The 14,626-nt window shown below is 35.2% G+C and overlaps 1 protein-coding gene across 1 annotated transcript in view; it reads right to left on the reverse strand.

Moving 5' to 3' along the window:
* The window catches only part of GPC6 (glypican 6), a 736,111-nt gene that overhangs the window by 195,232 nt on the left and 526,253 nt on the right, over window positions 1-14,626 (reverse strand). Inside the window, exon 4 of the mRNA XM_040653781.2 lies at window positions 1,319-1,484. Coding sequence (XP_040509715.1) covers window positions 1,319-1,484 — 166 coding nt within the window. The remainder of the gene's footprint in view (window positions 1-1,318; window positions 1,485-14,626) is intronic.

Here is a 14,626-nt window from a genome sequence, read left to right on the forward strand (position 1 = left end):
ATTTCCTATCCACTCTTATTTAGGTTTCAGGTGATGAACTGTCCTCCATCCATACCAGCAATGCCACGGGTTTCCCCCATACAGCACTTCTCCCTGTGGTTGTTTCCTTTAACCAGTCCAAGGGAATGAGAAGGCATGCCCGTTTGTATCACTTTTATAATCGCTATTTGCATTTTTGCCTATGCTATTTTTGTAGCACACTTGATACTGTTTGTCATTTTGCTTACTCTGATCCATTTTTCATCCTGTTTTCTTCTCCCTATCCATCTTGTACCACCACTGTGCTGAGTAAGGTGAAAATGTGTGTGTGAGTCAGAGTCATGCTTTCAAAGTCACATTGGTCAGTGGGGTTTGAAATTAGGCAGAGATTGCTGATATTTTGTCTTACAAAAGAAGAAAATATTTTCCTTAAGTACAATAAAGAGAGTTTGTCCCATTTTTTTCCAGCTGATTTGTTTTCCCCAGATTCAGATTTGCGTAGGATGCTTACAAAGGTTTGACATATAACTAGCTGGTTCTCTCCTTTCTATATTATTATATTATTATAATATCATCTCATCTTATCTTTGTACTATATACGAACAAAAGCAACTTGAAGGACTTATTTCTTGTCTAAGGTGATTCTTCCAAGAGTTCTTCTGCTCCAGGATACCTGTATGGCTGTTAAGGAGATTTTTTTCTTTGCTTCTTAGTTTACTTGAGTGAAGAATTATGTGAATAAAGCTGTAATAGCAATTATCCTTAAATATGTTTTCAGTACTTCATTCTAACATTTTGATTGTATGTTTAATACTTCCCATTCCGCACACTAAAAGAGGGATGTTAGCGCATTTTAACTGGGAACAGGGAATTAATAACTCCTTACATATGTAACATTTTAAGTTCTGTATGCTATATACACCAGAATTAAGAAAAGCGCTGTTGCAATTAGTGTTGAATAGATGTTGTACAATGTTACTATCTCCCCAACTTACAACAGCCTAGCTCTAGGTTGAAGTACAAACTACTTTGGCCTTGTTAATCTTGTTATCATTTCCTCAACCAAAGCTTTCTAATATTTCACATATCATATAATAATTTAGATCAGAACTTACAACACCACACAATTCTTTCTGAAATATGAAATTTGAAATGTGACTTGCTCTGGGGTGGAAGTGTCATTTCCTACTGCAATCCAGGAAGGTCAACTAGAAAATGAGATGCACCTGCAGTTGCTTCATTACAAGTATTGACCAACAGCATCTTCTAACCTTACAGAACTCTACAGATGTTTGCTATTATCAGTATTTCCTTCCACTAATATTTAAACTCTTCTTACCTATGAACAGATTCCACTCAGTATCCAAATCAGCCTGATTTGCTAGGCAGCCCTTCATTACATTGAGGCAATAGTTGTTGCAAGGTTTCACAGTGGGAAGTCCTCTGCAGTAAGGGCAGTACAACATCTTCATTAACGCCCGGATGCACCCTGGGGTGGGACTGACCTGCAGAGTTTGAAGGGGGGAAAGAAAAAGAAAAAGGAGGAAATCAATCTCCTGTTCTGTGAATACTGGGGTTGCTGAGATTATGCCTCTCAAGCAATAAGCACAGAGGGGTGATCTGTGAGAAGATCTCAACCCTTAATAACACCCTCTTATGATGCTAAACAATTCCTACTCATTATCTTCATTTAGTACAGCCAGCAGTGACTTTCAGGAATGCAAAAAATCAACACTCCCCTACTGATGACAGTAGTTTCTGCCCAGCCCTCCCACATGAAATCTATTGGAACTAAAGGAAAAAAAGCCATGAAATAAGTAGGACAGAAACTGACTGATCCTAACCAGGAGGACCCTGAGGTGATGCTACACTCTTCTCACTCAAGCTAGAACTGCCAGTCACACAGGATGAGATTCTCCTCTTTAATAAAGTGCAGTAAATCCAAGATAATTCCAATTTCTATTAAATTATTCAGAAATGTGCCATGAAAAAGGGATATCATCCTGTTCTTACACAAAAGCACCCTTCTATTTTCTCAGACAACCTCATAAAGAGATCAGACTTTTTGTGTGTGTGTGTGTATGATTTTGTCTTTCAATATCTTGAGCAACAAAAAAGCATTTTATTGACAAGAGCTTAATGCATTTCAAGTTAAGCATCAATATGGCACAACATGGCTGCACTTGTTTAACTTAGAACTGCCATCAGAGCAAATGGAAAGACACCCTGTGAGTTTAAGCTTTTCAGTCAAAATCATTAATGTGTGTATGGCTGACAGAAAGAAGTAGTGTGTAGCTACAAACTTACATTGATATTTAATACAGTTCTCACTAGAATCATATGGTTTTCCTGGAGAGGTAGAATTAAGGTTAGAGAAAGATTTCTTTCATACGGACCCCCTGTTATCTCTAATGATAGGATATTTCCTCCCATCTTTTTTAGCCATCAAAATGCCAGGCAGCTATTCAGTAATACATTCTGGATCCAATCGGAGAGAAATAAATCTTTTGGGGGCAGTTTCTTTATCCCATTTATTGCAGGGTAGAATAAATCTTCTTGTAGAGGACATCCACTGAATACTCCATTCTTAGATGTAAACTGCCCAAATTGAGCACATTTGATAACCAGTTAGTGTTTGTTGGCTAAGCATTATTTCCCTTACCCTCTCATTTCCTCATTTGTTTCATATCAGACTTTTAAAATTTTACATGCTACCATAATGTCTGTTTTCAGGACTGAAACTCTATCTTGCATTAAAAGTGCACAATATTAGGTACTACTTGCAAAATGTCTTGTCACAGTGCAGTGGAGCATATGTTTCCTGTGTCAGAGTGACAGTCTAGCGCAATGACAGAAGGGCTACAGGCTCCTCAGTGATTTGAGCATTTCTGAAAAGGAAAGTGCAAAGAAATGGCATTCCTTTCACTCATTTTGTTGGCTTATGAATAAATGCAGCAGTTTAATATGCATTGGAACTATTTTTTTCTATAGTCATGGAAATTTGTGCTAAAAGAGAGTGTGAAAGCATGAATCTGAGTTTGCACTATAGCAGCCTGTGCTAAACTGACTGAGTTTTTATTGTCAGGGTCATACTAAAATTGCAATTTCTTCCTCGTTTTCTTTTTTTTCCCCCTCTGGGATTTCTTTTCTGGTGCAGAATGTTTTCATCACACTGGACCTTTTTTTGAAAACAACTCTGCTGAGAGTTAGAGCAGATGTTTCTGACTATGCTCAAGATGACTTTTGCCTCGCTTTCCTAGAGAAATGCACTTTACTCACACAAAACTCTGATAGGGTGTGTAAAGGTATATTTAGCCATCTTTTTCTGATAGCTTTAGAACATGTTGGCCAATTTCAATCAAATTTGACCAAGGACTCCAGGTCTCAGTACAATAAGATCCTACAAGCTTCTGGAAAACAGCTGGGAGAAGAGAAAGAGATAGACTCTGTTCCTGCCTTTATTTAGGAAAAGGCAGAATCACGAGGTCAGTTCCTCAAGGAAATCAAAGAACACACATGGAGAATGATTCTGTGAATGTCCCAGGGGTTAAAAGAGCACTGAAATTAGAAATTTAACCTTATTAATCACCAGAAAATCCAAATACTAGGTATATATCCAAGGAAGGATTATAATCATTATTTCCACTGCTCAGAACTACTTTTTATGGTTACTTGTCTAGCTTTTTTATCCATATACCTCCAAACCTAGAACAAGCCCACTTTTATAAAAAGATTAGCAACAAAAGGGGGATGTGAGTAAAATACAGAGCATTCAAAACTACTTTGAAATTGCTGTTTAAAGCTGTATTTCTGGTAGTCGCCACCAAGAGTTTTATCAGCAAAGTTACTTTCATGCTTACAACTGTGCTTCTTCCTCTGCCCAGAATTCTTGTCAGTGCAAAGTTGTTGACACCTGATTGACCTCCTAAGCTCAGCTGAAATCCACATGTCTCAAGCCCATGCTAGTACTTATGCTGGAAGCTCTTATATCTGTGGGATCTTGATCTTCTATGGAAATATACTGGTGCTTTTATTCTTGAAAAGCATATCTAGAGCAATATAAACAGTTCTGGTCTTCATATTATATTTGTAACAACCAAATATCATAAATATTTACATGAGCCTTATTTTATCATGAATTTAATATGGAAAGTAATCAGGTACCAAATTTTTCCCTGCTAAAGGTCCTGATCATATCTCTGATGTGCTAGGACAGGACCCTAAAGGCCAGTTAGAATATTTATTTACAATAGTTCAGTGAATTGTGAATTCTTTTTGCATTGCAGGACAGCTTTAATCAGAGCACTCTCTCATGGAGTCCACTCCAAAGTAGTGAGGATAATTTCCTACCACGCAAAAAGAATAAGCTGAACCCAAGCCTTTCAGATCTTGTCTGAATGTTTCAATATCCTTTGTACAAAATGGTAGCATCATCAACAGCATTTTCTAAGAAAGGAGGGTGTCCCCCTTTTGTTTTGAGAGAAAACCATTTTTCAGATGAGAGGCCAAGCTGTGACTTGAAGAGGAAAGCAGCTGGAGAAAACTACAGAAGCCTTTGGCATATTTATCTCAGTCTCAGACATAGATCTACACAAACATCTCCTTGCTGATCAAGCTGGATGTTGCAGATCTCTGTCTCAAAAGTTGCTATGCTGGTGAAATAAAATACAAACACGGTGAAATAAAATATCAGTTATCTTTCTGAGGCCAGGTGAAAGGTCTAGCCTACATTCAAGATGCTTATGGCTATCACCTTCTGGCCACATCCCATACTGCTACATTGTATTTGGCACTACATCTCCCTTGGGTGCCTGAATAACTAAAATAAGTATTTTGTGTGGTTATTTTTCAGCTATTTTTCAAGTGTTTGGAATAATAAGAGGTAGTAGTGCAAGCAACAGGAGTAGTAATAAGCTAAAATATAATGTTTCATGTTTTGAAGAGAGAGGGGAGGTTATTTCTATGATATTTAAATTACACTAGGGTTAATGTGGAAGGAAAAGAGAGGACCACAATAGAACAGGTATCTTCTGGAAGTGATCTCTATAGGGAAGCTTCCTCTGAAAAGCACACAGGCATTGCATGGAGAGATGCAGAGCAAGCGGTCCAAAATGGATCCAGGAAGGTTTAGCAATTAAGCTGTGCTCTACAGAGTCTTGTTCTCAAGGCTGCTCCATATCTCCATCACCTACAGTACTAATGTACCTGTACGTGACCAACTTCTACTGTGGCAAAGGGAGAAATGAAGATGAATCATTTACTCTGGAGGCCTGAAGACTTTGTGAATCCAGCATCCAGTGAGCAGCAAAGTTTTGATTTTCAGCTTCAACCATTTTTTTTTCCTATTATTCACTTTTAGAGAATAGAGTCAGCTTTTTCTCCTTAATAACAGATCTCATGCATAAAAAAAGCATCAAACTTTTCTCTAACAGTGTGAAATCTTGATAAAAGAACAAACATAAAGAAATCAGCTTAGGTTTTATTTGAGAACACATGGAATCTGCATATTATTACAGAAAGTTGTCTTTCAACCAATCAGATTAGGTTGCAACATTTTCTGATTTCTAAAAAGAAACATATTTTCAAAGCCTGTTTCTCATTCTCATTGCTTAAAACAAACAAACAAACACACAAACAACAACAACAACAACAAAACACACAAGAAAATCCTCAAAAACCAAAACCAAACTGAAGAAATCCTACAATATCTATACTCAGAGTCTCTCACACCTAAAAATACTTTTCTGCAGACCAAAAGACAGACATTCATATCATTCAGAGGTATTCAAAACCTGCATTTGCTCAGGAAAGCTGTTTATCAGCCTTAAATAATATTTGCTACTACAGGCTTTTACTTATTTATTTAGTCTTTTACAATGCATTGCAATTAGTTGTACACTAATCATAGCAGAGAAATTTGCATGGACTTCAAAGTTTAGAAATAAAAGATCCTAATGTAAACTGTATTTTAAAAATCAATCGGAGCACATCAAATGACATTACTGGGGAAAGCACCATTGAGGAATCCTTAATTGTATCATGTTGTCTCCCTGACTGACTAGGAACTCTTCATTTTAGCATAAGCGTACACAGATTGCAGCATGTCAGAAAAGTACCCATCAGAACTTTGACTGAGCCCAGTAGCCGCAGGACATGTTACACTACAGCATTTTATAACATATTCTGACAGCCTCATCTTTATCTAAATGTAAGTTTATGCATACATGCAAAAAAACCCCAACCCAACCCAAACCAACCAACCAAACAAACAAAAAACAAAAAACAAAAACCCACAACAAACAAACAAACAAAACACTCAAAAAGAAAGATTCTAGAGGTCTTCATTACTGAACACTTGTTTTCCCCTTTCAGAAATTCTGGAAGTAATATTATTTCACCCAGAAGACAGAATTTGCAATCATGAACTTGCAAATATAAACAATTGAGGAGAGAACTTTTTTGGAAAATATAATGAAATTGCACCCATAACATTTTCAAAAATCACACTTTATTATGCACCTGATCTATTGTTATAATCAAGTCTTGGCTTTATTGAGTACACAACTCAAATCTTTTTTTTTCTGATATAAAAAAGTTCAGAAAAACAGGTTGAAGAACTTTGACAGGGTCAGAAAAACTGATAATTAGTTTCTCTACTTGTACGTATAGGAGATTTCTTACTTAAGTAACTGATATATTTTGCCTGGTGCTAAAGTAGAGACATTCCTCCAAAGTAATACTGGATGTACTCAGAGTATAAAGCCATACTTAGGTCCAGATCCTGTTGTTTCTTGATGTATAATAAGATCTGTCAAGTTTGAGCAAAATTCATCAAAGCTGAGTACCACAACAGGCACACAACTCCTTCCAACATTTCCTATGGAGTCAATCTCATTATGAAGCACATGGAGCTGTTCCTGAACACGAAAACCTGAGGTGAAACTGCCAGCCGGCCTACAAAGTAGATACTCATTTTTAAGTGCCTCTACGCTAAACAATCTTCCAGTCTGTAGGGAAGATGACTGTATTTTATTTCAAACTGTATGAATGCTTTAACAGTGTGGCTGCTGGATAGAAGCTGGAAAGTTTTATTTCCTTTCCAGTTCAGTATTCAGGTTGAGATAACAAACTTTGCTTTAAAGAAAGGCATTTTTACAAGGCAGTGAGGTATATTCCTGCTATTTCATGTAAGTGGATCATAGTTCGACAGAGTTTTAAGGTGAACTATTGTCTTTAGCACTGGTGCATTTGTTTGATCTTTCATCTCCCCACTCAACAAGCCAATGTCAAGTGTCCTGTGTAGGCCTGGTGCACTGTCTGAGAAACTGAGGAATCTTTATGTCATTTTTTTGTCCATGTTACCTGCCTCCAACTTAACAGTATAAATGGAAAAAATGAGCTGTTTTAAAGTATAATTTTGTTCCTAGCCTAATTCCTTCAAGAGTTTCAAATAGGAGTAGGGGAATAATAACACAGTGTTTATGCATGTTCCCAGGTCAGAGCCTGATCTTGCGTGCATTAGCATGTCTCAAACAATTCTTGGGGAAATGCAAACTCCACTGAGACAAGTAGTCCTCCCATATTCATCCACCAATGTTAATATATCTGTGGGCAACTTGATAATCTAATTTTAAAATTTCCTGTACAAAAAATGTAACAGTCTAATCCTAATATTTCCTACCCAAAATTATATACAAATTCAAATAAGATATAAGGAGAAATTAATGATGGTACATTTCAGAAGAGAAGGAAGAACAAAATTTTAATTACTTTAATAATTGTTCTTTATTGTATTCTGTAAATTAGAACTAAAGAAACTTTTTCTAATAACAAAAAAAAAATTGTTTCTGATCTCATGAAATAAGTCTCAAAGAAATTGTAACTTCAATTAAACATTTAGTTTGATGTAGCTGGGGTCAGACTGATGTGCATTATGAGGTACACTTTATGGGTTACGCAGAATTTCCAGAACCTGTTAGATCACCTATCCTAAGAGGCACGGGTCCTTTTTTCTTTCCTTTGATGTTTAATTAAATTCAGTATAAAGACTAAACATCAGTCCAGTAGCTCGCTGCTTTACATCATATATCTTTGACACTATCTTCTCAGCAGGATAAAATTACTACCTATTGATTTCTGTTATTTGTTTTTAAATGGGGGAAACAGATAAGGCTTAGCTACTAATGTTTTTGTTGTGGTTTCTTTTCTTTTTTTCTTCTCTCCTCCTCTTTCTTCTCTTCAAACTAGGCTTGCTCACATCTAGACCCAAATGATTCATTTTCTTCTTGTTCACATTTTGGCTGTTTTCACAAGCATTATATTACTGCTGATTCCACTTAGTATTCTAGATATCAAGCAAGTCATTTTCAACAGATTTCAGTTGAAAATATGACTGAATGTATCTAATTAGAACAGCATATAAATATTCATAACATATTTGAATGTATTATTAAAGTGCTGTTTATTGTTTCAGTCTGGTTCTTCGATTCTAAGATCTGAGCTCACTGCTTATATGGTACAATCTGATATATAAAGGGAAATACTGCCTCAGCCATACTCAACTGGGAATTTATGTTGGAGAAGGTCACTTTGAAAATACTTGCTTATACCAACCAAAAGTCTCATTTAATACTGATCTCCTAAATAAAAAATGCAGTCTACTTTTTTATTAGTTCATAGTATCCCAGATGACTGAAAGGTAGAAGAGCTGTTTTGAGGAGTATGGCTTTGTATTAGTATCTTTGACTTTGTGCCTGAATTATATAGAAATAAAAGTAATAAAAGTAAAATGCTACAATCAGTTGAACAGCTGCAAGATTCCTACAATTGTTGGATGTTATGTCTCAAGAATATAAAACATGTTAACTATATAACATTTATAAAAATTTATATAAATAAAATTCAAGATATAAAACATGCTAAATTTAATTTTAGTAATTTCACATCCAATAAACTATTTTTTCTAAAAAATGTAATGTTAAAAGTTCAACATGTTCTTAAATTATTGAAAAAATTAAAGAAAATAGCTGAACTCTAATGTTTAATAACATAAAAAAATAAATTACATATATACTATCTGATACAAACTGTGCAATATTAAGCACTTACTCCATTGCAACTCAGAGGAACCAATTTTTTTTTTCCTTAGAGAAATAACATTTAGAAATTCTTCTTTGAGATGCCCCTTACCATTATTCATAATTTTTAAATCATGAGAAACTATATTTCTTTCCAACACTTAAAAAAATATGGGCTATATTTCATACTTACTCATTTCAGTATATCTATAATTGTGTAACTGTATGTGTGTAGTTCTGGAAGGCAGATAGATACCACTCCTCCATTTTAAAGATGAAAAACTTAAACATCATAGGTAATTTTAATAGATGTTTAGGTGAATAAAATTGGAAAAGTTCTGCACCAGAAAATTTCAAAGCTGCTTATCAGTGTTTTGCTTAAGTTATCAATACGTGCAGTTCGGGAACTATTTGTAGAAAGATAAAGACTGTAACTCTAATGAGGAGGTTGCACTTAAAATAGCAAATTGCTATAGAAGACACAAATTGTGGAATTTCACAATTTTTCCATGAAAGTCAGGGTCAAAAAATCACAAGGACAAAATGCTCGAATGCTTACTGAAATGTGAGACTGAATATCTATATCCAGAGGAAAAGAATAGCTTTCCCTATTATTAGGAAACTGAAAAGAACTGCATATCAATTTACTTGAATATGGAAAATCCAAATTTAGAAAGGTACTTGAAGAGTTATAGTCACAGGATATTTTGTAAAATGCTAATTATTTTATTTCTTGTGTCACTTCTCAGTGATGATTTAAAGCTTTTTTTTTTTTTTAACTTAGTTTTTACAATCTGAAATGCTTGAACACTCATGTCTAGATATTAAAATGTTCTTCATAAATCCTGTTTTACATGTCAGAGGAATAATCAATTACAAATGAACTAGGTGTAAAGAACATTGTTTGCTTACAAGGATCATTAAACCAGGAATTTCTTAGACTGAAAATAGTGCAGGATGAGAAAATAGTTCAGGATATAAGGGTTTACCTCCCGTGAGATATTACTGAGCTGAAAAACCTGCCCTCTAAATTGTCTGGAAAAATATTTTTCTTTCTCATCTGCTGTGTGAACAAGCCCACATTAAATAGAATTTGAGGTGTGGAATCCATTTTTCCAGCATTGTAAGGGCAAAGATAAGGTGAAAAATCTTTGAAATAATTTCTTGCTTCCACTCCCAGGAGATGAAAATTTCTTGTTATACAGGAATAAGGAAAGAATCTCACAGCTGTAAAGCTTTTCAAATTCTACCATCTCTTCTGGAACATGAACTTTAAGAAATTCTCTTAATGAAAAGTGGTTCCTCTGCTTTCCTACTGTATCTCACTTGAAAGAGAGCATGATTATTTCTTCTGTGCTTGTGTAAAATGTATGTGGCTTCAGCTAGATAAGAAGGCCTTGGCTTAATAGGAAAGCAAGCACTAAATTTTCCAGGGTTGAAAACAGAATTGCATAAGTCAAACTGGTAGAGGTCAGAAACAAAAACTACTTTAAATATTTTAGGAGAATGTTCAAACACAGATAATTACATAGTATAAGTCTGAACACGCACAATTATTTAAACAGAAAATGTGCAATAAAGTCAACAAAAGCCCTCTTGGTGTTTGAGCCAGTAGGAATCAAATCAAGAGTGCAGTTCTTGATTTATTCTTAATTTAAGCATAATGCTGCAATTGGGCTTTGTCTCCAGAGAACAAGAGGAGGAGGATATTAGCTGTAATTTGGTAGCCAAAATGAAGCATTCAAACACTGAAAGTTCACTAAGAAATATACTACTTGGGAATTTCTGTTTCCTTTCTGTGGCCTAGACCTGTTCGTGGCTGTGTTAGACCAAATGTTTGTCATCTTCTCTATCGCAGTTTTTATGTATATGGCATAAATATTGTTTACGGGGACTTGTAGTGCAAGACAGCAGGGGGAGCAGTGAAAGTGACCTCAGTAACAAATTAGAGAGTTCAATAATATCATCAGATCCCTCTCAGAAGTCTAGAAGACTGATAGCACAGAGAAATAAACCCACAATACTGGGGAACGAAGCAAAGCAAAATAGATTTAGATATGGCTGTGAGCAATAGGATCAGAAATTCCCCAGAAGCTTCTGTACTTTGGGGAGCAAAAAGAAAATACATAAAGAAGAGGTCTTTAGTACTATTTTCTTGACTAGACAGCAATATCTAAATCTGACCTGTGCTCCCAAGTTTATTCCTGATTCTTTCAACCTAAAAACAATAATTTAGAATAGGTGCGTGTTACTGTCTCTTGTGGTGCTATGTAAACATCTTTATGCATATGTTTGAAGTTAAGAAAGATGCATCCATCTTTTCTTTCCATCTGAGATAGCAGGAGGATATTGCTGAGTAATGATGTGCAGTTGCCTTGCAGAACAGTCAGTCAGGAGAAGAAAGAAGCTGAAAGATGCATTAAGAAAAGATGGTGAGGAAAAAAGGCCAGATAAGGTTCTGTATAATCAAGCAGAAATGGATTTGTGCTCGCTGGAGGAAAAGAAAAGTTACAAAGATGTAGCAGTACGTTACGTATTGCCCAGGTACAAATTAGAAATTGAAGGGGTGGTTCTTGATAACCTGGAAATTGAACCCCTGGATAATCAGGAGTGAAAATTCTGAGAAAGAGTTGAGGTGCAAAAAGAAAATAGCTGCTACAGCAAAAGATAATGATCAAATCAAGCAGTTAGACATGTTGTGCAGCAGTATCTGGATAAGAAAATGATGTGAAGAATGACCATGTCAGTCCTACTTATAACAGCCAAGAAACTTGACATGCAGTATAAATATATGAGAGCAAAGACTTGCTGACTACCTATGATTCAGAGTGTAAAACAGAAAAGCATCAGAGAAGCAAATCTAGTTTCTCAAACAGAGAGAGAGAGCAGCAAAACTGTTCCGATCCCCCATAAGTACTATCAAGAACTCACAAAGAATTCTTGTTCAGCGTTCACTGTCCTGTGAATTATTTTACTGACTTAAAAAGGGCATGAAGAGTGGTACAGAAGGCTGTGGGATGTCTTACTTGTGCAGTGTCAGCAAGAGTACACTAGCCCAGATGAGAAAGAAATAAATGAGGACATAATATTGGCAGTCTTAGCCAGTGATAAGTTATGCAATGATATGAGTTGACAGGTGACAACAGATTGACCCAATATGTTTCAACTCCTTCCTGCTCTAAAATACATGGAGTTCTGATGCAAAATACACATTGAAGTTAATGGCCAGGTAATCAGGATCTGAATTTGTTGATAACGGGTATATCCTGGAAACAGCAAGTAAGGACGTGTATCTTCCTTACAGATTCCTTCCTATATGACAGATGAATCGTCTAGGCTGCATATAGCACAGAATAAGGAGTATGAAGTAGATGAACTAGGACTAAGAGTGGGTTATTGTAACAGAGGGAGAAATAACATTATAGAGATAACAAGGAAGGCAACTCCAAGGTTGATGTCTTTGTCTGTTTGAAAAGCTTCATCCTATTTGTACACTGACCATTTTTTTGAATGAATTCAAAGGGTAAAAAAGCATAAGTGGCTCAGTGAAAAAAAAAACAACCAAACAACAAAACAAACCAAAGAAATCTTAATAGACACAAAGCATGATTTTTCTTATTTTCCATACTCTAGGTCCCACCACACTAAATTCAAAATGCCAAATAGCAAAGAGATCTGGGTTGTGAAATGAAACATCAAGTCCATTCTTGGGCAGTAAGCTGGTCATACCTTGCCAGAAAAAAGATGGGTGCAAAAATACAGGTATCACTTCAGGAATGAATGTTAAGCCTGCTTTGAAGACTGGCTTTTTGTTGTAGACCCTCAATCCCAGTAGAGAGCAAGATGTTGATTGTCTGGGGCGCAACAGAATATAATACTTATACCTCTGCTTCATTTCATGATATGAAAGAAGCACAGGATGAAGGATAATAGACAGGACAGTAAAACAAATTCCTTGTGGATGATACAGAAGTACAAATGTCTTAAACTATTTCCTGACCTCTAAAATGCAGAAGGCTATCAGATCTTTAGCACATCCCAGGAAGGACGTAGTAAGACACATTGCGATGAACTAATAGTCAAGAGCTGGTTCCTCATTATGAAACACAATATCTTGGTAATATATTCAGAGTAGCACAGAAGTAGAGAAATGCTTTATAAATAGCTCACCATCTATTTATACACACTATAAATGCCCACTGCATTATGTGGGACCAAATCATGTGAGATCACCTTATAGCTCCATGTTAACATTTCCTCTTTTATGGTCTTTCAAATCCTCTTGTTAAATTTTCAAAAAGCTACTTGTAAATATAAATACCATATATAAAATATTTAACAGATACTCAAGTGCACCTTGGGATGATGTCTATGGTCTGCAATGACCTGTTTATGGGATGTATGCCCACATTTCTGCTGAGTATTGCACTTGCTGCTTTTGGAACTGCATAGTAGAAAGCAGATTTGTATCTTCCTTCACAATGGAGCTATACTGTATTTTATAATTTTATTTAATTTTACCATTATATTTATTTATTTTTAATATATCTCTTGTCCCTTGTAGGTAAAATGATATGACAGCAGAGGCATCCTCAAAAGTATGCATGTGTTCTACTTCCAAGTAAATGTAAAAGGAATGTAGGAGAGAGATTAAATTGAGAAAAGTTAGGAAAATTTGTGTCACTGCAATAAGAACGTACCTTCTTTTCAGTGTTTTGTCTCCATGATGTGCACTAAGCAAGAGTAAAGTGTCTGCACTGGATGAATACATAATACAAAGTCAAATATGTAAATTCCCTGAGAATATTTTATTGGATGTTGTTAAAACAAAGTAGTCCTGAGCAAAAGATCAATCTTTCTTCTACATAAACATATAAAAAATTAAAATCATGTACATCCATAGTAAAATGTCATGCATTTTCTTTATCCTGATAATTAACAGAGGAATCAATCACCCTAGCAAAATGCCTCAATTAAAAATTATAGCTCTGGCATTACAATTTTTGGAAAATATTTTAGTAGAAAGTAAAGATATTGTAACTTTGATTTGAAATAAGCAAGTATCAAATAAAGGAAAATTCTTTGAGTTTAAGCTGGTTATTTGTTCATGCTTTCAGAAGGCAGATCAAAACTGACACTAGAAAAAAAATATCTGACAATTGGATTTGCATTTTCCTTTTATGTAGAGACAGAGTAGATGTGAAATTTACTATTAAATCTTGATTTATTCTACCATGAAATTTTGGTTGATCTACAAAACAGAAGTAGAGTCTACAAGCATATGAAAACATTTCTTTTAATGTTTTCTTCTTCATAAATCCTCAGCAGGAAATTTGTTCTTGAAATATTTTATCTATCTAGAACTGAACAAGAAAATGCATTCTGTGTTGACTAGGACCTAAAAAGCAGCAGAGCTGTAAATGTGAAAATTAACAGTACACATTTAATTGGGAAAATATATAGTCTAATATTATTTTATTTGGCTCAGATATTTTGCCCTAATCAGTTTAAAAATAATAATTTCATTTATCACCACAAATGACTGTAGTTGTGTTATTTATATTTCTCAC

The sequence above is a fragment of the Gallus gallus genome, chromosome 1 (assembly GCF_016699485.2).
Source record: "Gallus gallus isolate bGalGal1 chromosome 1, bGalGal1.mat.broiler.GRCg7b, whole genome shotgun sequence".
NCBI lineage: Eukaryota > Metazoa > Chordata > Aves > Galliformes > Phasianidae > Gallus > Gallus gallus.